Raw genomic sequence first — 24,817 nt, 5'->3', positions numbered from 1 at the left:
AGTCTGATTGGCAGTTCACTGCAGCCACGAGCTAGGCTGGCGTGGAAATGGAGGACAATCACTTCCAGGTTGGTCAACACAACCAATGACCGATTGGCCCAGCTTTGCGTGACATCTGTGCCAATGTAGGAATATAAGAGTTAGCTCGCGCAACAGGACTCCATTCTTCTACAGAGTAACCCTCGGTGAATTCAGTTTGATGAACTCTGGTGCCGCCGTGTGATATGTTGCGCTGGACACTGCATTTGAAAGGAGGACCAGAGAGAGACTACGATCATGCTGCTGTGGCAGTGGGGCACAAGGTTTACTCGTTTGGGGGCTGTGACGGGGAGACCAGTAAGACCCCTAAGAGGATTGACGTGTACGTCTTCAACACATTGTCTTTGTGCTGGACGAAGTTGCCCGCAGTAACAACCAAAAGTTGGGGACTTCTCGAGGTTCCCTCCAGGCGCCACAGCCACACCGCCATACTGATAGAAAACATCATCTACATCTGGGGGGGAAGTACTTCCACAAGTGAGTACACTAACGTGCTTTATGCGTTTGATGTCAACACCCACAGATGGTTCAAGACCATGGTTTCCGGGTGTGTTCCAGTGGTGAGGTTTGGCCACTCAGCCTGTGTCTTGGAGAAGGCTATGTATATCTTTGGAGGATACACCGACCAGCTGACTGGATGCACTAATGATATCTACAAGTTGGACACCGCCTCAATGATCTGGTCTTTAATTAACACCAGAGGCACTCCAGCGCCAGTTTCATTCTATCACTCTGCCACCATCATTGGGACTAAGATGTATGTATTTGGGGGCCATGGGGACCAGGACAACAACATCAGAGTGTTTGACACGGACACCAATTGCTGGCTGAGCACGCCTTCTGCACAGGTTATTCCAGAAGGCCGTGCATTACATTCAGCCTTTGCTTACAATAACGAGCTATACATATTTGGTGGCAAAAATTGGCAACTGGTCAAGACCTTCAATGATCTGTGGAAGTTCAATCCAGAGACCTGCTCCTGGCGGAAGGTTGAGTACAAGGGCAAAGGCCCATGTTCATGGATGTATATGATGGGCTGTTGCCTAGTGGGAGATCGTACCGTCCTCTTTGGAGGATACAGATACACATCCGTTCCGAGGGCTGTTGAAGAACATGGAGATGATGCCAAATTGTCTGACCTGTACATCATAGACCTAAGTCCTAGTCTGAAGACGTTGTGCAAGCTAGTAGTTATTAGGTACCGCCTGGAGAAGTCAGGGCTCCCGCACGACATCAGGTGGGAACTGGAAGCCATGACTACTAATTGCAGAAATGACAGCCTAGATGACGACGATAAAGAACAAGTTCCAGCTAATGAAACAGAACTAATGGAAATCATGACAGAACAAATGGAAATTCTAGTGATTGACCCACCAGCAAGAACTAAGCAGCATTATTAAGGGCAATAGAGACTACAACCTGAACTGTGCCATGGCAAACATGGCTGCAAATGAGAAGGTCTCTAAGAATAAATAGACTTAACTTCTATGAGCAGTTGACTTCCATCAGGAATGAATGTAGAGACAACAAATAGATACTTTGGGCAAAAAAATGGACAGTTACAGAAGATGATTTCAGGAAACGGATGTTTGTAAAACAGAAGTACTGGCAGTAGGAGAGGAAAATGACTGCAAAGGTGGAGACCTTTGTATTTTTTTTTATTTTTTATTTTGTATTGATTTTTTATTTTTTCTGTCAAACTTTCATTGAAGATGAATTACAAATATTTTAGAGAAACTACATTATTTGAATCATGTGGATCTAAATGTGGGCAAGCTTAGGTTTCAGTGATCACAACCTCTTGGACTTAAAATATAAAAATCACACCTGTATGAAGTGAGGGGTGCTCTTGTCATCGTACATCATCATACATCATCTCATTCCGGCTCATTCACAATTTGAGTCCTCACCTTCGTCATCAATGTTTGTGTTTACACGAACACTCAAAATTGTCCATTCATTGTCAATGGCATTTTAATGTTTGTGTAGTTTGTGCACACACACCAAAAGCTGCACATAGGAGGGGCTAGCGCCCCTCAAAAAGCTATGGCCAGCAAAATAATGAAGTTTGTGTTTGACTGGATAGCTGAATTCCTACAATGACCACAATGCTTTGGTGCACTGCCCCACCTTGTGCACTGCCCTACCTTGTGGGGCAGTGCATCCTTAATGCATCCTTAATGCATCCTTAATGATCTGGTTTCAGTGTTCATTTATGATATATTTTCTCTATTATTAAGGTTATTTTTGCAGTCAGTTTGTACTGGTGGTGGGGAGGGGGGCGGGGCGTGGTCGTGAGACCTGGCCAAAGCATTTCCGGGGGTCCCCAGTTAAAAACCCCTGATATACAGTGCAAAAACATTTACTGTTGTGGTTCTTTTTGGCAGCATGCATACAAGGTCTGGTGTTGATCAATCGCTTTGTAAGATTAGCTGTGGTTGTCTAACTGGTTGTTTGCTGTCACCCCCTTCTATATCTCTCCTTACACTCACTCACTCACTCACGCACGCACGCACGCACGCACGCACGCACGCACGCACGCACGCACGCACGCACGCACACACACACACACACACACACACACACACACAGTGTAGATGACAGTGTCAGAGGAATAGAGGCCGGTACAGATTAGAGTATAGAGCAGATTATGGTATAGGTCGCCTGTCGCCACACACATAATAGACACTGAAGCCACGGGAGGTGAAACCAATGCATCCATAACCACACCTCTAGTTGAGAAATCCAATTCCACTTGTTTTCATCTGGACAATTGATCTTGTCTGGTGTGAGGGAGGCAGAGGGAATATTGTCAACAAACAGAGCCAAACCCTGGCAAAACTACATAACACAACCACCAAGGCAATTCAAGTGTATGTATGCGTGTGCATGGAAAGGCATGGGTAAATGGAGTTGACCAAACAAAATGGTTCCTCTGACAGGGGTGTGTGTGTGTGTGTGTGTGTGTGTGTGTGTGTGTGTGTGTGTGTGTGTGTGTGTGTGTGTGTGTGTGTGTGTGTGTGTGTGTGTGTGTGTGTGTGTGTGTGTGTGTGTGTGTGTGTGTGTGTGTGTGTGTGTGTGTGTGTGTGTGTGTGTGTGTGTGTGTGTGTGTGTGTGTGTGTGTGTGTGCGCACGTGTGTGTGTGTGTGTGTGTGTGCGCGCGCGTCCACCTCCTGTCCAATTTTGGCAGATATCCGATTATTTGCGTGTTCAAACTGAACGATGCCGATATTGCATTACATGTTTCCAGTAGGGTTTATCATACACTTGTCGTACAGTAACTGTATTCTAATTGCCTGATGTATTAGGCCTATTGATGCACATATTGGTTCAAACAATGGTTCAGACAATCGTTTTGTCGTGTCAATTGGTTACAACTTGTTGACCCAAAGCTTCTCCATAAAATGTGGATTGAATCTGCAGCATTCATCATCACAAAAGTATTTTTCAGCTTCATACACACACCACACACACACACACACACACACACACACACACACACACACAGAGACACACACACACACACACGCACACGCACATGCACACACAGCAATACTTTTTTACATCACTTGTATGTTTGCATGATGTACTGTACCACTATTATAAGTATAAAAATGGCAGGCAGCCATTGTTGACAAACCTCTCATCGGCCACTTTCCTTTTACCTCTCTTCCTTCTATATCGTCCTCCTTACCTTCATCTCTCATCTCTCCACCCTGCTCTCTTTCTGCCCCTGTCAATCCTCCTTTAATGTCAGAGCATTGCTAACCTCTCTCTCTTTCACCCCCCATACCCCCCCCCCCCCCCCCCCGCCCCCACAACCCTTTTCTGTCTATAGCTCTCTATGCAGATTGTTTATTGTCTCCACCAGGCCGAAGGCATGGTGAGAGAGTATGTTTTGCACTCCGTCCGTGTGTGTGTCCGTCCGTGTGTGTGTGTGTCCGTCCGTCCGTGTGTCCTTCCGTCCGTCCGTTACCAGCTAATCTCCGGCACCGTTAACCCGGTCGATGCCAAACTTTGCACACACACTCCCTAGATGCCAACGATGAACCTCTGCCCCGCATTTTCCAGAACGGCCTGTTATAGCGCCACCATGAGGCAGCTTTTCACATTTGTTACCTACAACTGCACCGATCTGCGTGAAACGTTGCATGCACACTCCCTAGAGGCCAAGGACAAACCTTTGACCTGCATTTTCCGCATCTGCCTTTTATAGCGCCACCAGGAGGCCGACTTTTGTAAAACACATTTTTGGATATTACTCCTCCAGATTCTGTCCAAAAATCTCACAAATCGTTACACAGTATCTCTATGGTCATGTGCTCAAGTCGGATCTGTCCGATATTTCATATTCCACCCTAATTGGCTATAATTGCCTTTCACAGTTTGCAAGATTGCCCCGTTTTGAACAAAAGCCTCAAATCATGAACACAGCATGCAATTCACACATTTTCTTACTAGGCTGAGGAATATATACCACCCTTTTCACATTGGCCTGTTATAGCGCCACCAACAGGTTGATTTTTGCAAAACAGGTTGATTGGAACAAAATGCCTCAAATCATCCAATTGCCATACAAGGCAAACATGTTTATATTACTACTAAACATTTTGCCAAACATCTCACACAGTCCTATCCTCCTGGTGGAGACCTGTGCCCAGAAGGGCACTTTTTCTAGTTTATGTATTGATTTGCATTAACATTCAGCCAGCTAGGTAGTCAGCTGCAGGTGTGACACCCTGTAATTTCACATCCTTGCTTTTCCACGGAAGTAGAGACAGAGAAATAGAGATGCAATCTAGCTCGGACAATCTATGATCTATGTGTTCGTTTGTGTGTGTGTGTGTGTGTGTGTGTGTGTGTGTGTGTGTGTGTGTGTGTGTGTGTGTGTGTGTGTGTGTGTGTGTGTGTGTGTGTGTGTGTGTGTGTGTGTGTGTGTGTGTGTGTGTGTGTGTGTGTGTGGTGTGGGGGCATAATCTCAGGTTGTCACAAGCCCGTGCCACTCTCCCTATGCTAATCAATGAATGAAGTCCTGCAAAGCCCTGCATCTTCTCGCTAAGCCCCCACACCACAGGCTGATATGTCTATTAGACACACATCAAACTCTCTCTCTCTCTCTCTCTCTCTCTCTCTCTCCAGACTTAATTCTCTCCCTTGATCGATCACCACCACCACTCTCTTTATCACGGTTTCTCCCCTATGTTTGTCTCTCTGCCCTTCCATATGACCCTCTCCTCCTTTGTGCCTCATCCATCCATCCCTCCCCTTTTCCTCCCTGGCCCCACCTTCTCCGTGTTTCGGCTCCCCTGTCTCATCTCGTCAGCACCAGCCTCTGTCATTTTCTGTGGCCCTTCCCACCACCCCACATCCAGATATATATATACCCCCCTCCTCATACACATGGGATTCAAGACGACATGGAGACCCGACAGGTTTGTGTGAGTGGGCGGGGCAGAGAGACAGACCGGAGTCCCACTCGCAAGCAGAAAGACAGACAGACATGCACGCAGTCAAACAGACTCGCAGGTGGTCAGACAGACAGACAGACAGACAGACAGACAGACAGACAGACAGACAGACGGTCAGCCCTGGCATTTTGCAGCAGATAAGTAAGCTATCAGAGGAGGGGGGATAAATAGCAGAGTAAAGATTGGTCCCGGCCCCCTCGGAGAGGAGCGGGGGGCCACAATGCAGGCATGGCGCGTAGATAGACCCCCGCTCTCTCATTATAAGACGCCTAATCCAAAACCATGTTTACTCAGAGAGAGAAAGAGAGGGGCCACGCTTATCAGAGTACCGCACCCCGTGTGTGTGTGTGTGTGTGTGTGTGTGTGTGTGTGTGTGTGTGTGTGTGTGTGTGTGTGTGTGTGTGTGTGTGTGTGTGTGTGTGTGTGTGTGTGTGTGTGTGTGTGTGTGTGTGTGTGTGTGTGTGAGCACGCGTGTGTGTGTGTGTGTGCGAGAGAGAGACTGTTCATGCACACGTATTTCTGTGTGTTAAAATGAGTCTATTGCAATGAAAAAGGAGTGTCTCCCTGGCATACTCTGGTGACCAGAATGTAGATGTCTATCACATGCTACGTGTACGGTGGAAGACGTAGAGGCTAATGCTTCATTTATGCTCGTACGTCGGTCGAAAATAGCAGATCTAGAACACATGCAGCAGTTGACACAATGTTGCAGTTATTTTGTTTTTGAGGGTCACTAGCCTCTCCTATAACCCATGCTTTCCGGGTTTGTGTAAACACAAACATTGAAGACAAAAGTGAGGACGGAAAAGTGAAGGAGCAAACACGGGTGTGATTTTTTTTAATTTTAAGAATGATAGTCATTTTTGTGGCTCAAACCAACAATTAGTCCTGTCACAATTATTACATAATCGGCCAAATCAATTATTTGAGATCCTTGCAATTATTTAATCGTTTCCATGTCGAGAAAGGTTCATACATTTTGAAACAAGCTACATAGATGGCTGGGTACTGTGCGCAGACTAGGAACGAAAGGCGCGGTGACACACCAGACTGGTGATAAGTCATTTGACTTCCCTGAGGTTCAGCTCAGATCATGGGAAAGGCGTGGTGGTGCAGACACGCTGGACTCGACCTCGCTCACTGGCCGTCTGTCCCAGGACAGGCAGTGAACTCCTGCCTGGCATGCGTGGCTCCCGTCCAGAGTTCCGTTCAGAACATGTATGAGGATGACCGGTCTCATGGCCTCGGCCATATCCTGATCCATGTGTGAGGATGACCGGTCTCATGGCCTCGGCCATATCCTGATCCATGTATGAGGATGACCGGTCTCATGGCCTCGGCCATATCCTGATCCATGTATGAGGATGACTGGTCTCATGGCCTCGGCCATATCCTGTATGAGGATGACCGGTCTCATGGCCTCGGTCATATCCTGATCCATGTATGAGGATGACCGGTCTCATGGCCTCGGTCATATCCTGATCCATGTATGAGGATGACCGGTCTCATGGCCTCGGTCATATCCTGATCCATGTATGAGGATGACCGGTCTCATGGCCTCGGCCATATCCTGATCCATGTATGAGGATGACCGGTCTCATGGCCTCAGCCATATCCTGATCCATGTATGAGGATGACCGGTCTCATGGCCTCGGCCATATCCTGATCCATGTATGAGGATGACCGGTCTCATGGCCTCGGTCATATCCTGATCCATGTATGAGGATGACCGGTCTCATGGCCTCGGCCATATCCTGATCCATGTTGAGGATGACCGGTCTCATGGCCTCAGCCATATCCTGATCCATGTACTGTATGAGGATGACCGGTCTCATGGCCTCGGCCATATCCTGATCCATGTTGAGGATGACCGGTCTCATGGCCTCAGCCATATCCTGATTCATGTACTGTATGAGGATGACCGGTCTCATGGCCTCGGCCATATCCTGATCCATGTTTGAATACCAGACTTTTACTTGTATAACTGAGTATTTCTAGATTGTGGTATTCACTCAAGTAAAACATTCACTCAAGTAAATCATTTGAGTACGCATGTATTTTTGACATGGTTCACTCCCCGCACCACCTCTTCCACCACATACTGTACTTTCTCATGTGCACCTTTCCACACATACTGTACTGTGTGCAGCCTTCCCCACTCATGCACACACATGGTTGCATAGCGCCGGTGTTGTGTGCACTGTGCTGGTGGGCAGTAATCCGAGCCTCAGCTAAAGTAGGCGTGTGAGAGGACAGATTGTCAGTTGATCATGGCCAGCCGAGGGCCTTATCCCTTATTGGATCGACCATGGAGGAGGCTTAGGAATTATCTGAAGCCTTCGCTTAATGTGGGAGACAGATCACCGGCGAAGAGGGCTGCCGTGTGTATTGTGCACACACACAAACACACACACACACACACACTCACACACACACACGCTTTGGGCCGAAGTGTGTGGGTGAGAGGTTGAGAGAAAGAATGTGAGACAGACAGACACAGTAGAGACAGTTGGTCTTGACCTATGTATGCATAGTATAATATTCAAAGAGAAAGATACAGTAGATAGATATGTGTACAATCGGGAGGTGTGTGTGTGTGTGTGTGTGTGTGTGTGTGTGTGTGTGTGTGTGTGTGTGTGTGTGTGTGTGTGTGTGTGTGTGTGTGTGTGTGTGTGTGTGTGTGTGTGTGTGTGTGTGTGTGTGTGTGTGTGCGCGCGTGTGTGCGCCTGCATGCAACATCACACCCCATGCACTTAACCTCATCTTGACACTCTCTCTCTCTCATTCTTTTGGTGCATGCAACCCTTCACCTCTTTCCACCGCTTATTCAGTTGTTTTGTGCTTTTCCTCTCTCTCTCTCTCCTCCTCCTTCCCCTCTCCTGCCATTCACTCTCTCTCTGATTCCTCCATCCTCCTGTTCTCCTCCGCTCATGTGCCCATCCTGTTCTTTCTCATACCTTCCTCCACTCTCTCTCGTTTTCCTTTTCTTCCTCCGCCCTCCAGCCACAATCCCTCCATCCTGTGTTCTATCTATCAGAGTACTGTCGGAATTTAAGCTTCTGAGTTTCATCGGCGTTTTCATTCTACTCATTGACCACTTAAACACTATAAATATGTACAGTATGATGACGTATTGATTGATTGATTGAATGTTTTATTTCACTGTGTGTGTGTGTGTGTGTGTGTGTGTGTGTGTGTGTGTGTGTGTGTGTGTGTGTGTGTGTGTGTGTGTGTGTGTGTGTGTGTGTGTGTGTGTGTGTGTGTGTGTGTGTGTGTGTGTGTGTGTGCGCGCATAAACTTGCGCACACAACCTGTATGAGAGTAACTGCATGATGGTAATAGTTGGAAAGCTATTTTGAGCTAAACCACACACACACACACACACACACACACACACACACACACACACACACACACACACACACACACTGCTGCTTTCCAGCCTCATCTAGTAATTGAAGGTGAGAAATAATTTCATTATCCTTAGGAAGAGTAATCTGCTCTCTTCTCCTGATCCGTTCATTTCCTTCAGTGCACCTCGACCTGGACCACACACACCTGGCGCACGCACGCACACATCCACCAACGCACGCACACACACATCCACCAACGCACGCACAAACACATCCACCAACGCACGCACACACACATCCACGCACGCACGCACGCACGCACGCACGCACGCACGCACAGATGTATGGTCCCACTTACTTACAACTGTGTACTGTATATACTGTATACTGTACCTGTATGCCCATATTTATCAAATGTACACGCAAACACACACACATCATGCGCGTGCGCGCGCACACACACACACACACACACACACACACTCCTCTCACCCTGTGGCCTGCACGCTGTGATTATCACCCACTGGACCCCTGTCTCTCTCTCTCTCTAACACAGACAGACACACAGACACACACACACACACACACACACACACACACACACACACACACACACACACACACACACCCTCCTCTCACCCTGTGCTGTTAATGTTATTGGACTTAGGGATTAACCATCAAATTCACATATGCTTTACAAAGCTTTATTACTATTACTGCACTCCCTCCCTCTCACTTTTTTAATTTCTCTCTATTTTTTAGGGCCGTTATAGCCCCTCCTATGCCAAGCTTTGTGTAAACACAAACATTGAAGATAAATGTGAAGACGCAAATCGTGATTGGCCAGTATGATGATGTATTGATTGATTGATTGAATGTTTTATTTCACAGTATATGTAGAATGGGTACATTCATGTCAATACAAAAAACTGCTACTTTGTGGACGAAACCATGATAAAGACTTGTTTATAACAGGGTCCTCCATTTTCAATTCATCAGACAATGTATGATGATAAAAGCGTCCCTCACTTCACACGGGTGTGATTTCTTTTTTTTTTCACACACCGCCAACATTCCATATCTGACTGGAAAAAGTAACAAAACAAACAACAGACAAAAAGTAGGACATAGCAATTAGAGCCATAACACACTACTGAAGGTGTCCTTCATTGTGTGCCTTATATACCATTTTAGCACTAATGGTGACACGAATAACGTTTGTTATTACAGTTACATAGACAAGTTGAAACGTTTTAGGTATATGCATGTTTCTCTCCAAATGCAGAGCCACTCTGGCTGTGTGTGTGTGTGTGTGTGTGTGTGTGTGTGTGTGTGTGTGTGTGTGTGTGTGTGTGTGTTTTGCTGGGTCAAGGCAGAGCAGGCCTGTTTTTTTTAATGGAGAATAGGAATAGTTGGACGTTTTATCAATAGGCATTATTAAATCCAGCTTGCTTGAGCTAATCCTGGCGGAGCGGAGCAGGGTGAGAGACAGAGAGAGAGAGAGAGAGAGAGAGAGAGAGCGGGAGAGACAGAGAGAGACAGAGAGAGATGGAGGTTAAGAGAACGAGAGCGGTGATGTCTGCACTGGGAGGTGCAGAGAGACTGGCTGTAAGCTGCTTATTATATTGACGACTGCCTTTTCCCCCCCTCCTCCTGTCCCCCCCCCCCCACCTCGCTCACTCCTCGTTTTTTGTGCTGTCCACCTATCTGTCTCTCCTCTCCCGTGCTCTATCTCTCTTCTCCCTCTCCACAGCCCCTTCTGTATCCTCATTCCCCTCATTCAGTTTCAGCCACACTCTCGCTCTGTGTCCCTCTGCCTCGCTTCTCACGAGTGCATGCATGCATGTGCGGTCGCATGCGGACACACAAGCATGACAACATGAAGGAAAAATAACCCTCTTGTTCAAAAGCCAGACGCTGAAGCTCAAGTTTTATTCAAATGAGTGTTTACTTCTTCTACTGGCAAGAGGTGTGTGCGCGGGCGCGCGTGAGTGTGTGCGTGCGTGTGTAAGCGCACGCACGTACAGCAAAAGGAGAAGGGCTGACAGTAGGTGATAAGCCAGACAGGCCTGCACGCTGTGATTATCACCCACTGGACCCCTGTCTCTCTCTCTCTCTAACACAGACAGACAGACACACACACACACACACACACACACACACACACACACACACACACACACACACACACACACACACACACATACACTTGCATATTCCATTGAGAGTGTGTTTGGGAGATTTACGGCAGACAGACAGACAGACACTTGGATCACAGGCAAGGTGGAAATCACAGGAGAAACAAGCACACACTGAGAACAGTGAATACACTACATGAAATGTCTCTTGTAAAGTGTTTGTGTTTTGTAGCTGTCTAGAACAGGGTTCATCTGTACACAGCAACATCTCCAGTGTTCATTTAACACTGTTAAAGTGTCAAATGGAAATTGTATCATGTACCGTGCCATGTCTGTATTTATATGCCCCAACAAAAATAGACCAATCAGTGCACTCTATGCCACTATGTGCATGTCATGAAGTCGTACATCTAGTACAGTACCGAGCCATTGACATGCAGGTGCTAACTAAAATATCCCGCGCTGAGATGTCCAGATTTGTGAGATGCCCCTACACACACACACATACTGTAGGACGCGGTGTCACATGCATTGCTGTGTGGCACAGTGCCAGGAAAGAGAGTCATATTTGGCTATGTTGCTAGGCAACCAAAATAAATTGAAGTTTTCAAGAGTAGCTCTTGAACGACAAGGTCAATAGTTATTAAGTAAGGCCTGGATAGTTCTCCATTAAGACTGTAGGCCAATTCTACAAATGTCTTCTAAATACTAACAGTTTATGCTTATGTTACTATATCAGTGGTGCTCAAACTTTTTCATGTCAAGCAAAGATTTGCGTTACAAATGTTTGCTTTAAAAGACTATAAGACTTTGTCCCAAAGTGATTGCAAAAGATTGGTGCTATGTTTCAAAAAGATTTATACCCTGTATATGACAATGTGACATAGCTCTGTTTACATAATGCTGTACCCCCTCCAACTGTATATACATTCCCCATTATATGCAACATAAACGTATGTTTCTTAGGCCAATAAATCCTTTGAATTGAATATATTCAAAGATTTGCACAAATTGATTTTTCAAAAAATAGCAGATATACAAGCTTGTTGCGTGGCACAAAGTGACACGCTATGAGCTTGTAGCTCTGCTATTATTAGCCAAAGTATAAATTAATGCTTTTTAGCTAAAAATGTATTAACCCATTCTGGGCGGGATTCGCGGGAACCCCTTTTGGTGTTTTAACTAAGCATTATGTAATACTTTAGCTATTGAAAAATAGCAGATCTACAAGCTCATAGCGAGTGGCGCGCTACAAGCTTGTACTGTAGGTCTGCTATTTTTGAAAAATCGTGAAAATGCGGCACAAATCTTTGAATATATATTCATTGTCTTTGGATCTTTGTTTTTGTGTAGGTGTGTGGCCATCTGAAGAGGTGATGGCTCATTACTGCTTGAAGAAACGTCACATGTTCAGGTGAGTTCAAGTTTCATAAGAACCCTATACTGACTTTTGAGCTTCAAACTTTTCCCGCAAATATGTTTTAGATGTTGCATTAAAGCCTAATTAGGCTTGCACGTTCAACCTGGTGTCCACTAGTGAACACAAGCACCCTCTAGTGGATAGAAATATAACATTGACCCTTTAAAAAAGAGAAAACTGAAGGATTAAGTTATGTGGTCATAAAAGGTTCAGATGCCAATTTGGCGACTTCTGATTGGCTCTCAATTACATGTACAAGCATTGTCCTGGCCTATAGCCTCCTAGCAGTGCTCTTACTGGTGCTGCTCTGCACCGGCGTGCTCTTTCCCTGGCGTGCGTGGCGTGCTGTGCGGTGCAGTGCCATGCCATGGCGATATGTGCTCTGCACAAGGCCTGCCCTGCAGCAGAGGGTGGAGAGGCGTGACGCCACCTTTGATTTCCACTCAAGGCAGAACGCCGGGCTTTGATTTCCTGTTTTTACATTCAAGAGGCGGGAGGAGAGCGAGAGAGGGCTATTGATCAGAGCAGCACAGTGAAGGTCAGCAAGGGAGGGAGAGAGGGAGAGGGAGAGAGAGAGAGGGACGGATGAAAGGGGACAGAGCTAGAGATGGAGGTGAAGGGAGATGAGAGGAGAGGAGAGGAGAGGGAGAGGAGTTGAATGAGAGTGCAAGCCCCGGGCGTGGTGTGTGTGTGTGTGTGTGTGTGTGTGTGTGTGTGTGTGTGTGTGTGTGTGTGTGTGTGTGTGTGTGTGTGTGTGTGTGTGTGTGTGTGTGTGTGTGTGTGTGTGTGTGTGTGTGTGTGTGTGTGTGTGTGTGTGTGTGTGTGTGTGTGTGTGTGTTTCTCTGATTTCCTGCTGATTGTGCTTGCGCCTTTCTGTGTTCATGATTCAGCCACCAGCAGAATTGATATTTGTGTGTGTGTGTGTATGTCTCTGTCCATACATGGGCGTGGGGTAAACTGTATGTAAGGTGAATCTCATCTTTAATTCTCTCTCTCTCATCCACTCTTGCTTACACAGGGGTGCTGTGTGTGAGTTAGGAGGAGGTATGACATGCCTTGCAGGTCTCATGGTAAGTAAGATACCTACACACGCACGTACGCACACACACACACACACGCACACACACATACAAGCACTCACAGACATGGCTTGTTCGCTCCCCATTCATAAAGCACGTTTTTACCGATATGTATTGTATGTATCATATCGTCGCTGTCGGGAGGAAACCTCATAACTCCATTTTTGAGTTTTCTTCTTTTTTTTTAACACCCTTTACGTCTGTGTGTTGTTTCGAAAATATTGAACCAATGGAAAGTAGTAAAAAGGTTTGCACAAAACCTTAACTCCATTGGACCCTCAAACTGTCTGCTAAATCAACTAACTCCACCACCTCTCCCCCTCTCATGGAAGTAATTGACAATACATAAAGTTACAACACCAACTTTGATGAGGCTGTATTGCTTTGTTTTAAAAACATAAGGTTTTCTTAATTTCCTGAAAAATGAACATTTTGGAGTTATGAGGTTTCCTCCCGACAGCAGAGATATGTATTACTGATGAATTGAGGACAATGGAACACAATGGAAACAAGACCCCGGGGCTTTCTCTTTTTTTATCCTTTTAACATAACCTTAGTTCAATGTTGAAAATGACTGGTATTCCCCTTTAACACAGCCTATCAAGTTAACTCCTGTGTTAAGTGCTGCTGTGTGAATGTCCATTGTTTTGTGGCTTATTACAAATTAAACATATACATACATAACATATATAATACACATATCACATAACACACACATGATGTTGCATGTTAGGAAAGATAGGTGACCCATACTGTACCTATTCATCAATTCTGATTTATTTTGTAGCCCCTGTATGAACAGAGATCATCTTAATAGTACTACGTACACTGCATGATTATTTGAGGTAAAAAAAAAATTACACACACACATACACACACACACGCACATGACATGTTACTGTTAGGTAAGGGCTTAGATAGAAGCTACCCCACGTTGATGCGCACGCACGCACACATGCATGCACGCACACATGCACGCACACGGCTCGCCTGTCAGCTATAGGGGTTGTTAGCCAGGGTCTTAAGAGCCCCTCCACATATCTAGGCGTCAGTGTCCCATCGATCTGTGTGTGTGTGTGTGTGTGTGTGTGTGTGTGTGTGTGTGTGTGTGTGTGTGTGTGTGTGTGTGTGTGTGTGTGTGTGTGTGTGTGTGTGTGTGTGTGTGTGTGTGTGTGTGTGTGTGTGTGTGTGTGTGTGTGTGTGTGTGTGTGTGTGTCCATCTGGTTTTATCTCTGGCCAGTCAATACACCATGTTGTGACATTGGTGGCTTGAGATGGAAACCTTCCTTCACAGCTCTCTCTCTCTCTCTCTCTCTCTCTCTCTCTCTCTCCTCACAACATGTCGCCATGCGTTGTTAGCTCGTAGATAAGCTATTTGCAAGTGGTTAATTTAATGCATGTTTTGTATTAATAATGTACCAGTAAATCTGCAAAGTATCTGAACACAGTGGACTACAAGTATTACTATTGATAAATGTAAATATTCAAGCAAATGAAAAGTACCTCAGAATTGTACTTAAGTAGGCTACAGTACTTGAGTAAATACTTTTTTACTTTCCACAACTTACATCCAGATAACTTACTGAGAACAGTATTGTAAAGAAGTGCTGATCACCATCATGCCTAATGTAACGTGAATGTGACGTCGCATGTGAAAACACCTCAAACAGGCATCCCTATTTTGAAGAGAAATGCCAAGCTTGTACCTGGTCGCCCTGGGGATGACCATTCTGAAGAACGCACACTTCAGCCACTCAATCGCCAATCAATGTCCTGCATAATGATGTTGCTAGCTGACAAGAAGCGATTTAGGTCTGGCCATCCAGGGTGCAGGTTGCGTTCTCGTTCTTCCAGCCTGTTTGTCCCCTGCAGCCCGGAGGCGCCTAACTCTGTTAGAGGAGCTAGTGGGACTCACTGGCCCCCTTACACAACCACAGGGGACTGTGTGTGTGTGTGTGTGTGTGTGTGTGTGTGTGTGTGTGTGTGTGTGTGTGTGTGTGTGTGTGTGTGTGTGTGTGTGTGTGTGTGTGTGTGTGTGTGTGTGTGTGTGTGTGTGTGTGTGTGTGTGTGTGTTATAGATGTGATAGATTGCATGTATTTTCAATATGTCATCTGAGACCTGAATTGACTGAATCTGCCTTTAAAGGGTTTTTGTGCATACCGGTATTAACAAAACACAATAACCATCTCTCTCTCTCTATCCCTCTCTCATACCTGCGTACACACACACACACACACACACACACACACACACACACACACACACACACACACACACACACACACACACACACAGATGCACTGGCTCACACGCTCTCCATTCATAACACACATTGACAACCTGACACACACTTACTGATTAAAAAGAAAAATCTGCAAAGAGAAGAATAAAGAATGTGAATCTCCCTCCCTTGTCTCTCTATCTCCATCTCTCTCACGCAGACACACTGCACAGCACAAAGCCTTCTCACTGCTCGGCTTGCCCCCCCAAATGGGATCTCTCTCCTGTCTCTCTCGGTCTCGCTGCAAAGTTATATGAAGGGCATCAGGCAGGCCCGGCGAGCCGAGTGCGGAGTGACAGCGGCAGGCGCGCTGCGAGTGATGGCTCGGCCCGATAAACGCCCGGCGCCAAATGAAAAGGCCCCGCGCTCGCCATCATCCCCTGTCACAATGCAATTACCCAACAGAGTGATAGCAAGATAGCAGCCCCCACCGCCGGACGCCATGATAAAAGTATTGACTGATTTGATTGAATGATTAAAATAATGCAGACATAAAAAAAAATGGCGGGGCGAAAGCAGGAGAGAGATGGAGATGGCAGGGTGGAGAGAGTAAGTGTGAGAGAGAGAAAAGGGGAGAGAGAGGGAGAGAGGAGCATGTTGAGAGTCAAGCTTTGTAGATATGGGGACTATCATTATTGTGTGTGTGTTTGGGAGAGAGAGAGCGAGAGAGAGAGAGAGAGAGAGAAGTGACGTTTGGGACAATTGAGATGTTTGCTCCATCTAGGGGTGCTTTTTCTCTCGTTCTTTTTGTTCCGTGTTTCACACACCCCCTCTCCCTCTCTTTCAGGTTGCCATTTGTGCTGACGTGAATGAAGTCCTGCTATCAGATGGGAATGAGAAGGCCATTCACAGTATCCTTTCATCTGCCTCTTCCTCTGTCTTTCTCTCTCACTGTCGCACAATTAATCATCCTTATTCTGTCTGTGTGAAGCCTTTGTGTTTATTCTGCTCCCACATATGGAATGTGGCCGTTTGCGGAGAAAGTATGGCATGTTTCTGCTACAGGTTTTCAATGTCTGATTGTGTTAATGAGTGCTTACAGTATCTATCTACTGATCTACAAGCTCTCGTGACACGTTGTGAGCTTGTACAGTAGATCATTTTTTTCTTTTGCCGTGCAACACTGGCGTATGATGTGTATAAATTTAGCCCTTCAGCCGCCGGCGTTCTCCGCGATAGATATTCGCGGCTTTCGGTTCTCGGATCGGTCCGACAGAATTGCTTTTATTCTTAACCAAGTTATGGCCAGGTCACACACAGAGACAGACATATACTGTATACCTGTACGCTTTCATGGGTGAATAGATAGGCTAGTAGGTTATTTTGGAGAGTTTTCTCCTACAACTTTAACTTGAGAAAAACTTTCACTTGTACTTGACCGCGCTTCTCGCCCTGAGGGCGAGAAGCGCGGTCGCTTACACGCATCCGCCTTGGTGACGGCAGACTGCTGGGCGAGCGCTGGCGCTTTGGCATGGGGGGGTCATATCAACATATGGAATGAATTTTGTACTGGCCATATGGAGCGTGTCTTGAGTGTACAGGGTTTGATGAGGTCAGATCAACATATGGAATGTCAGAACAGGAAGGACGGGTGGGGGTGGATCAACATATGGGATGTCAGAACAGGTCAGCTCCATAATATATGGAGATCTAAGGGTATGAGGTCAGATGTAGAGTTGCTGGCCGTGGTCCATATATGCAGATATGGAGATCTAAGGGTCTCCATGATGTCAAGTGATGTCACAAGATGTCACGAGGCATGACAATATATGGAGGCGTGATGTCACGAGGCATGACAATATATGGAGGCGTGATGTCACGATGCATGACAATATATGGAGGTGTGATGTCACGAGGCATGACAATATATGGAGGCGTGATGTCACGAGGCATGACAATATATGGAGGCGTGATGTCACGAGGCATGACAATATATGGAGGCGTGATGTCACGAGGCATGACAATATATGGAGGCGTGGGTGACTAAAGCGTTATTCATAGTCTGGATTTTCGGTGGTGAGGTGACCACCGAACTACAACATGACGTCACGAGCCGCGGTGAAGAGCAAACCACCGCCGCCGCCCCAGCCCTTCTCTCTGTTTTTACTCACCACCGCTCAACGTTATTTCAGCTCCGGTGGTCACCCCACCACCGAAAATCCAGACTATGAATGAGCCTTAACTAACTAACGGACGGATGAGAGATGCAGGTTTTCATAGTAAATGCGACCTACGGTCGCAATTATCTATCCACCACTTGATTTCAACCTGGGCCAACTGCAGGAAGGACATTAGCCTTTGTTACTGTATGCAGTGCAGTACAGGCAGAGACGAGCCACCAGGGTGCCCCAAAGGTGATCTAAACCAGTGCAAAGTCTCTTAACTGCACAATCACAGTCTCTGCTACTTGCTGAATTACAGCAGCACAGCCATTATTTCTTCTCTGTATATGAAACACTAATTGCAACCACAGTTACAGAGCTATAATCTAAAGGCTTTAAGCATTAACGTCAATTATGCATCTCATCAACATTTGAACGTCTTCTGGTCCATATCCATCTCTGAGAGTAGATCTTCACGCAGATTCAAAGCCGTTTTCACCAGGGAAGTGATTCTCTGATGAGGAACCAAACAGCATGGCTCGAACCCTTTCATGCACAATCTTGAAACGGAGTGTGTGTGTGACGTCCTTGTCTTAGGTTTGACTGCCATAAAAACATGGGCCTGCGTAGATTGGGTGCTCTTGTCTGTGATCTCCGATGGCACCCACTCAGGGACAAACATCTCAGCAGCAGCACTCATCAGAACAGCACGTCTCTCATCTTGTGACGAATGGCTTATAAAATAGGTTGTAAAAAATGAACTTGACCTTTTTTTTTTTTTTTTGTATCTGCACTTGCAAGGTTTTTTTTTATTGGACCTAAACCTGTGTATTCAGAAGTTTTAGTTCACGTCCTCGTCTTTTCATTCTCCATTCATTCTTTTTTTAAACACCTCTCCTCCCTCTCCATGTTCCTCCATTTTATTTTGAGCGAGAGAAGGAGCTCTGATTTCGACACAGATGTTTCACAAAAGCAGGGAAAGAATGCCCACGATTCTGCCCTGTTGACAAAACGCGAAGGCCCTTTTTCGTCCATATTTACAGTAACTCTGTTTACAATATCTCTGTACTCAACCCTCACAATGTCCCTGCCTTCACTGATCACAATGAGGCCAGACAATAACAACCTGTGTGAAACACACAGATGCTCACGCACACACACACACACACCACGCGCGCTTGCACACACACACACACACACACACACACACACACACACACACACACACACACTGATCATCACCTTTGTTTCACAGCAAAAAGTCAGAGAAATTGAGAATTAAATCAGAGAATGACTGGAATAGACTGGAGTGCGTGCGTGCGTGCGTGCGTGCGTGCGTGCGTGCGTGCGTGCGTGCGTGCGTGCAACCTTGTGTGTATTCGCGTTGTGAGCATATTCCATTGTGCTACACTAGCATGCAACTCAGTATAACTCAGGCTTTAGTAATACAAACGTGTGTGTGTGTGTGTGTGTGTGTGTGTGTGTGTGTGTGTGTGTGTGTGTGTGTGTGTGTGTGTGTGTGTGTGTGTGTGTGTGTGTGTGTGTGTGTGTGTGTGTGTGTGTGTGTGTGTGTGTGTGTGTGTGTGTGTGTGTGCGTGCGTGCGCGTGCGTGCGTGCGCGCGCGCGCGCGTGTGTGTACAGCATAATGCTTTATGGTCTCTGCCAAAAGTGGCCCATTCAACCATATAGTGTACAGTGCAGGCATTTCCTCCTGACGAGGAAACTACTTCCCATGGCTGTTGACTGGAGGGCTAATGGCCACTGTTTGGTGTCATTGTGCGCTCTGTTTTTATAACGGAGCCAGATAGTAGGCTGTGATACGGCTCAGAGCGTTACTGCCAAATAGATGAGCCGATATGGCAGAAAGGGAAATACACTGAATGGGCTGCATACACTGATATGTAGAAATTATTTTCTCCTCCCTGAAAGCTTTGCGACCTAGTTCACAAACTGGAATACGCACATGTGCGAGCACACATGCACACACGCACGCACACACACGCGCGCACACACACACACACACACACACACACACACACACACGCACACACACACACATGCGAGCGCACATACAAGATTAGTATACTTGGGACGGAGAGTCTTTGTTCACTTCCACTGACTAGATTCGTTCCCCAGTCCCTAAGCCTTAAACCTCACCACTACATACCTTAACCTAATACTTATTCTAAGCTAAACCTAAGCACTATAATCACCAAAACAGGTCCTTAAAAAGCAATGACCAGTAAAATTCCCCAATGTATGCATTTCTTAGTACATTAGTCCTTGCAGGGATAAGTTCACACAAACAAACACAGTCCGGCAGAAGTTGGACTGTGCCTTGACCTTGAATAGGCATACTGAAAATCAATGGAAATGTTCCATTAAGAATGATTGATGCATGCCAATGGCTGCTTCACGTCTGCTGAAAGTGTTGGAGGGCAAATAATGCTGTGCTTCAATGTAGAGGGTAGCACAATGTAGAGGGTAGCACAATGTAGAGGGTAGCACAATGTAGACTTTGTAGAGGGTAGCACAATGTAGAGGGTAGCACAATGTAGAGGGTAGTACAATGTAGAGGGTAGCACAATGTAGAGGGTAGCACAATGTAGACTTTGTAGAGGGTAGCACAATGTAGAGGGTAGCACAATGTAGAGGGTAGCACAATGTAGAGGGTAGCACAACGTAGACTTTGTAGAGGGTAGTACAATGTAGAGGGTAGCACAATGTAGACTTTGTAGAGGGTAGCACAATGTAGAGGGTAGCACAATGTAGACTTTGTAGAGGGTAGCACAATGTAGAGGGTAGCACAATGTAGAGGGTAGCACAATGTAGAGGGTAGCACAATGTAGAGGGTAGCACAATGTAGAGAGTAGCACAACGTAAACTTTGTAGAGGGTAGCACAATGTAGAGGGTAGCACAATGTAGACTTTGTAGAGGGTAGCACAATGTAGAGGGTAGCACAATGTAGAGGGTAGCACAATGTAGACTTTGTAGAGGGTAGCACAATGTAGAGGGTAGCACAATGTAGAGGGTAGCACAATGTAGACTTTGTAGAGGGTAGCACAATGTAGAGGGTAGCACAATGTAGAGGGTAGCACAATGTAGACTTTGTAGAGGGTAGCACAATGTAGAGGGTAGCACAATGTAGACTTTTTAGAGGGTAGCACAATGTAGAGGGTAGCACAATGTAGAGGGTAGCACAATGTAGAGGGTAGCACAATGTAGACTTTGTAGAGGGTAGCACAATGTAGAGGGTAGCACAATGTAGACTTTGTAGAGGGTAGCACAATGTAGAGGGTAGCACAATGTAGAGGGTAGCACAATGTAGAGGGTAGCACAATGTAGACTTTGTAGAGGGTAGCACAATGTAGACTTTGTAGAGGGTAGCACAATGTAGAGGGTAGCACAATGTAGACTTTGTAGAGGGTAGCACAATGTAGAGGGTAGCACAATGTAGACTTTGTAGAGGGTAGCACAATGTAGAGGGTAGCACAATGTAGAGGGTAGCACAATGTAGAGGGTAGCACAATGTAGAGGGTAGCACAATGTAGACTTTGTAGAGGGTAGCACAATGTAGACTTTGTAGAGGGTAGCACAATGTAGAGGGTAGCACAATGTAGACTTTGTAGAGGGTAGCACAATGTAGACTTTGTAGAGGGTAGCACAATGTAGAGGGTAGCACAATGTAGACTTTGTAGAGGGTAGCACAATGTAGAGGGTAGCACAATGTAGACTTTGTAGTAGAAGGTAGCACAATGTAGAGGGTAGCACAATGTAGACTTTGTAGAGGGTAGCACAATGTAGAGGGTAGCACAATGTAGAGGGTAGCACAACGTAGAGGGTAGCACAATGTAGACTTTGTAGAGGGTAGCACAATGTAGAGGGTAGCACAATGTAGAGGGTAGCACAATGTAGAGGGTAGCACAATGTAGAGGGTAGCACAACGTAGAGGGTAGCACAATGTAGACTTTGTAGAGGGTAGCACAATGTAGAGGGTAGCACAATGTAGAGGGTAGCACAATGTAGAGGGTAGCACAACGTAGAGGGTAGCACAATGTAGAGGGTAGCACCGGTCCATCAAATCGGAACCAAGGACATTTGGACAGAACCGAACGGACACGAGAAACGCTCTAATTTACCGCGCCCGGCCCGAAACGGCACCGAGAAGGATTGGATCCGGTCCGAAACTGAGCTGATTAAAATGGGATCCGATCCTAAATAGATATGGACCCGTTGTGTGTCCGATGCTACTGTACTTTATGCTTATTTTCACCATGCCATGTGACTGCTCGTCTATAGGATCGTCAGCGTCACCACCACCTCTCCGACGCAGCGGAGCAGAGGGTTGCGTAAGCACCGACCTTCTTACTGGAGCCGTCGACAATCGCAACAAAAAAGGTCCCACACAGTTGACTTTCCTTTTGGGGCTTGCTTTCTATATACTCTTTGATTTGTATTTCGCGTTTCACCTCACTCAAGAGTGCCGCCATGATTGCATTAATATAGCTGGTGTGACTGTGTGTGTGCGTGTGTGTGCACGCTGTGTGTTTCGGAGTCGGACAAACCGACCTCCAGATTGGGATGCGTTCCATTCCAAATCCATTCCAAATGGCATGAATGTAGAACAGACATTTTAGAACAGGATTTTAGAATGTAATAATTAAACATACTGTATGTCTGTTTTCTAAACCCATTTTTAAAGTTGAAGCGTTTAATATAATATATTAAACGCTCTGCCTCTATATATATTATATATAAAGCTCGGATCCTCACGGGTTCTTTCGGGTAATTGCATTTTAGATGTTCCGACCGAGGGAAGTCAATATCTTGGGCCCGAACTGGCTCGGTTCTCGGTTAGGCTCTCGCCTCTTGGGTATCCGGTCTGATCTGGGCAGACCTGTGCTACCCTCTTCTTCAATGTCCAGCAATGTTCTAATTGTGAACCTCTGTCTGCCTCCCTCTGTCTTTCTCTTTTCTCTTTGACTCTGTCTCACTTTCTATATCTGTGTCTTCCTATCTCATTCTTTGGGCAAGTGTGTGAGTACACGTGCATGTGCGTGCTGCGTGCATCTCTGTGTGCATGTACATGTGTGTTTTGACCTCTTTCCTACTGGTGTGCCAGTGATGAGATTACAGTAAGCCCCTCTGCTCTTCACTCTGTTCACCCCTATGCACCAACACACTGATGCACAGGTGTACAGGGAGTGTGTGTGTGTGTGTGTGTGTGTGTGTGTGTGTGTGTGTGTGTGTGTGTGTGTGTGTGTGTGTGTGTGTGTGTGTGTGTGTGTGTGTGTGTGTGTGTGTGTGTGTGTGTGTGTGTGTGTGTGTGTGTGTGAGAATGTATGCTAATCTATTTGTTGGTGTATGTGTGCAGGGGTTCTCTTTGATCCTGGATTGCCTCTCCAACTATCTATCCATCCATCAATTTATCACGCCTCTCTCTCTCTGTCTCTCTCTCTCTGTCTCTCTCTCTCTGTCTCTCTCTCTCTCTCTCTGTCTCTCTCACTCTGTGTCGATTGGATTTGTCTCAGCTCTTTGCCGGCTTTAAAGACAAGGAAATCCTAATTGAATTGCTTCATGACTCCACCAGCTAGTGTATTAATAGACAACTTGACATCAATCGCCCAGCCTGTGTGTGTGTGTGTGTGTGTGTGTGTGTGTGTGTGTGTGTGTGTGTGTGTGTGTGTGTGTGTGTGTGTGTGTGTGTGTGTGTGTGTGTGTGTGTGTGTGTGTGTGTGTGTGTGTGTGTGTGTGTGTGTGTGTGTGTGTGTGTGTGTGTGTGTGTGTGTGTGTGTGTGGCTAAAAGCCTTCCTAACAGTTCCTATTGATCCAGCTATAGTCTGCTGTGATCTGGCTGTTGGATGGCTCTCAGCTCCACACTGTCATCTGTGTGGTGGGGGGGGGGGGTCATTCTTATTTTGAAATGGTCATGTGACGCGACAAAACAGGCAAATCCACAAAACCTGAACTACTGACCTAATTATACTGCCATGTTTTACTATGCAAAAACATTATGTCAGGGAGAACTTGAAGCTAAAAGTCAGAATGCTGTGTGTATGTGGGTTATGGTGGGTGAGTGACCCTTGACCAAGCCACTTGACCCTCACATAGTCCAGGACATACGGTAGCACACTGGACCACTTTGAATCTATACATCTATATATAAGACAGTGTAGAGAGACGGGATTCATTCATTTTCCTATAATAACTAAGGCAAATTCGATAGATAGGTAGACAGACAGATAGAATGCTGTGCTGTGCTGTGCTGTGCTGTGATTTTTGTATTTCTTCCAGTTTTTCATGTGTTTATGAGGTCACAGTACTTCATTCATTGATTTCCGGTTTCGTCATCATAACGCGACGGCCTCGTCATCAGGTCCCGGATAAATGCGCTGTTTCTTTTTAATTATTTTAAAACAGCGAATTAAACGCATTAAACAAATAACAGGAATGTCAATTAGCGGCCGTCAAACTGTTAATGAACTGGTGGGCGTGTACACTTTTTTGAAAAAAGTTTTTCTCCTTACATACAATAATAATACAAGGGTGGGGAAAAATCACGGCACTCCATCTTTAACCCATTTAGACCATACAATGTGTGGGAACGTCATAACTAATCCAACCGACGGGTTGCTAGGACGTGTACACACGTCCTAGCGCATTTTCATTGATATCAAACGAGAGAAAAATATTCTGAATTTTGTTCTTTTTTTTTTTCTTTTTTTGGCCTCCAAGGCCACCATACTCCTTGCTCTTCGCACATCCGCGGTCCCGCTCACTTCCCTGTTTACCCCTGCAGAAAGAATCCCTCGTATCTCCGTGGTTTTGATCAGATGGATATACTAAGCTCTTAATTTCTGACCTCTGACCTGCCTCGTTCAAAATATGAACCCATCGAGCGATTTTATCGTAACGATAGCAAGGTAAGCAAGCAC

General features: G+C 46.0%; 2 protein-coding genes across 3 annotated transcripts in view; both read left to right on the top strand.

Moving 5' to 3' along the window:
- Positions 1–24,817, top strand: part of camkmt (calmodulin-lysine N-methyltransferase) — a 131,315-nt gene that overhangs the window by 74,482 nt on the left and 32,016 nt on the right. For both annotated transcript variants that reach the window (XR_013791003.1, XM_079512662.1), the window contains exons 4-6: positions 12,352–12,412; positions 13,437–13,488; positions 16,567–16,630. Coding sequence is in view for 1 of the 2 variants with exons in the window: in XM_079512662.1 (XP_079368788.1) it covers positions 12,352–12,412; positions 13,437–13,488; positions 16,567–16,630 (177 nt within the window). In the remaining variant the exon portion in view is untranslated. The remainder of the gene's footprint in view (positions 1–12,351; positions 12,413–13,436; positions 13,489–16,566; positions 16,631–24,817) is intronic.
- On the top strand, positions 225–1,439 carry LOC306931446 (kelch domain-containing protein 3-like; the record flags this gene model as incomplete). Its single annotated transcript, XM_079512848.1, has 1 exon — positions 225–1,439. One exon carries the CDS (start codon positions 225–227, stop codon positions 1,437–1,439), a length of 1,215 nt encoding a protein of 404 aa, XP_079368974.1.

This window comes from Electrona antarctica (genome assembly GCF_951216825.1).
Source record: "Electrona antarctica genome assembly, chromosome: 10".
Classification (NCBI taxonomy): domain Eukaryota; kingdom Metazoa; phylum Chordata; class Actinopteri; order Myctophiformes; family Myctophidae; genus Electrona; species Electrona antarctica.
Note: the sequence above shows the minus strand (reverse complement) of the source record. Positions and strands in the feature narration are given on the sequence as shown.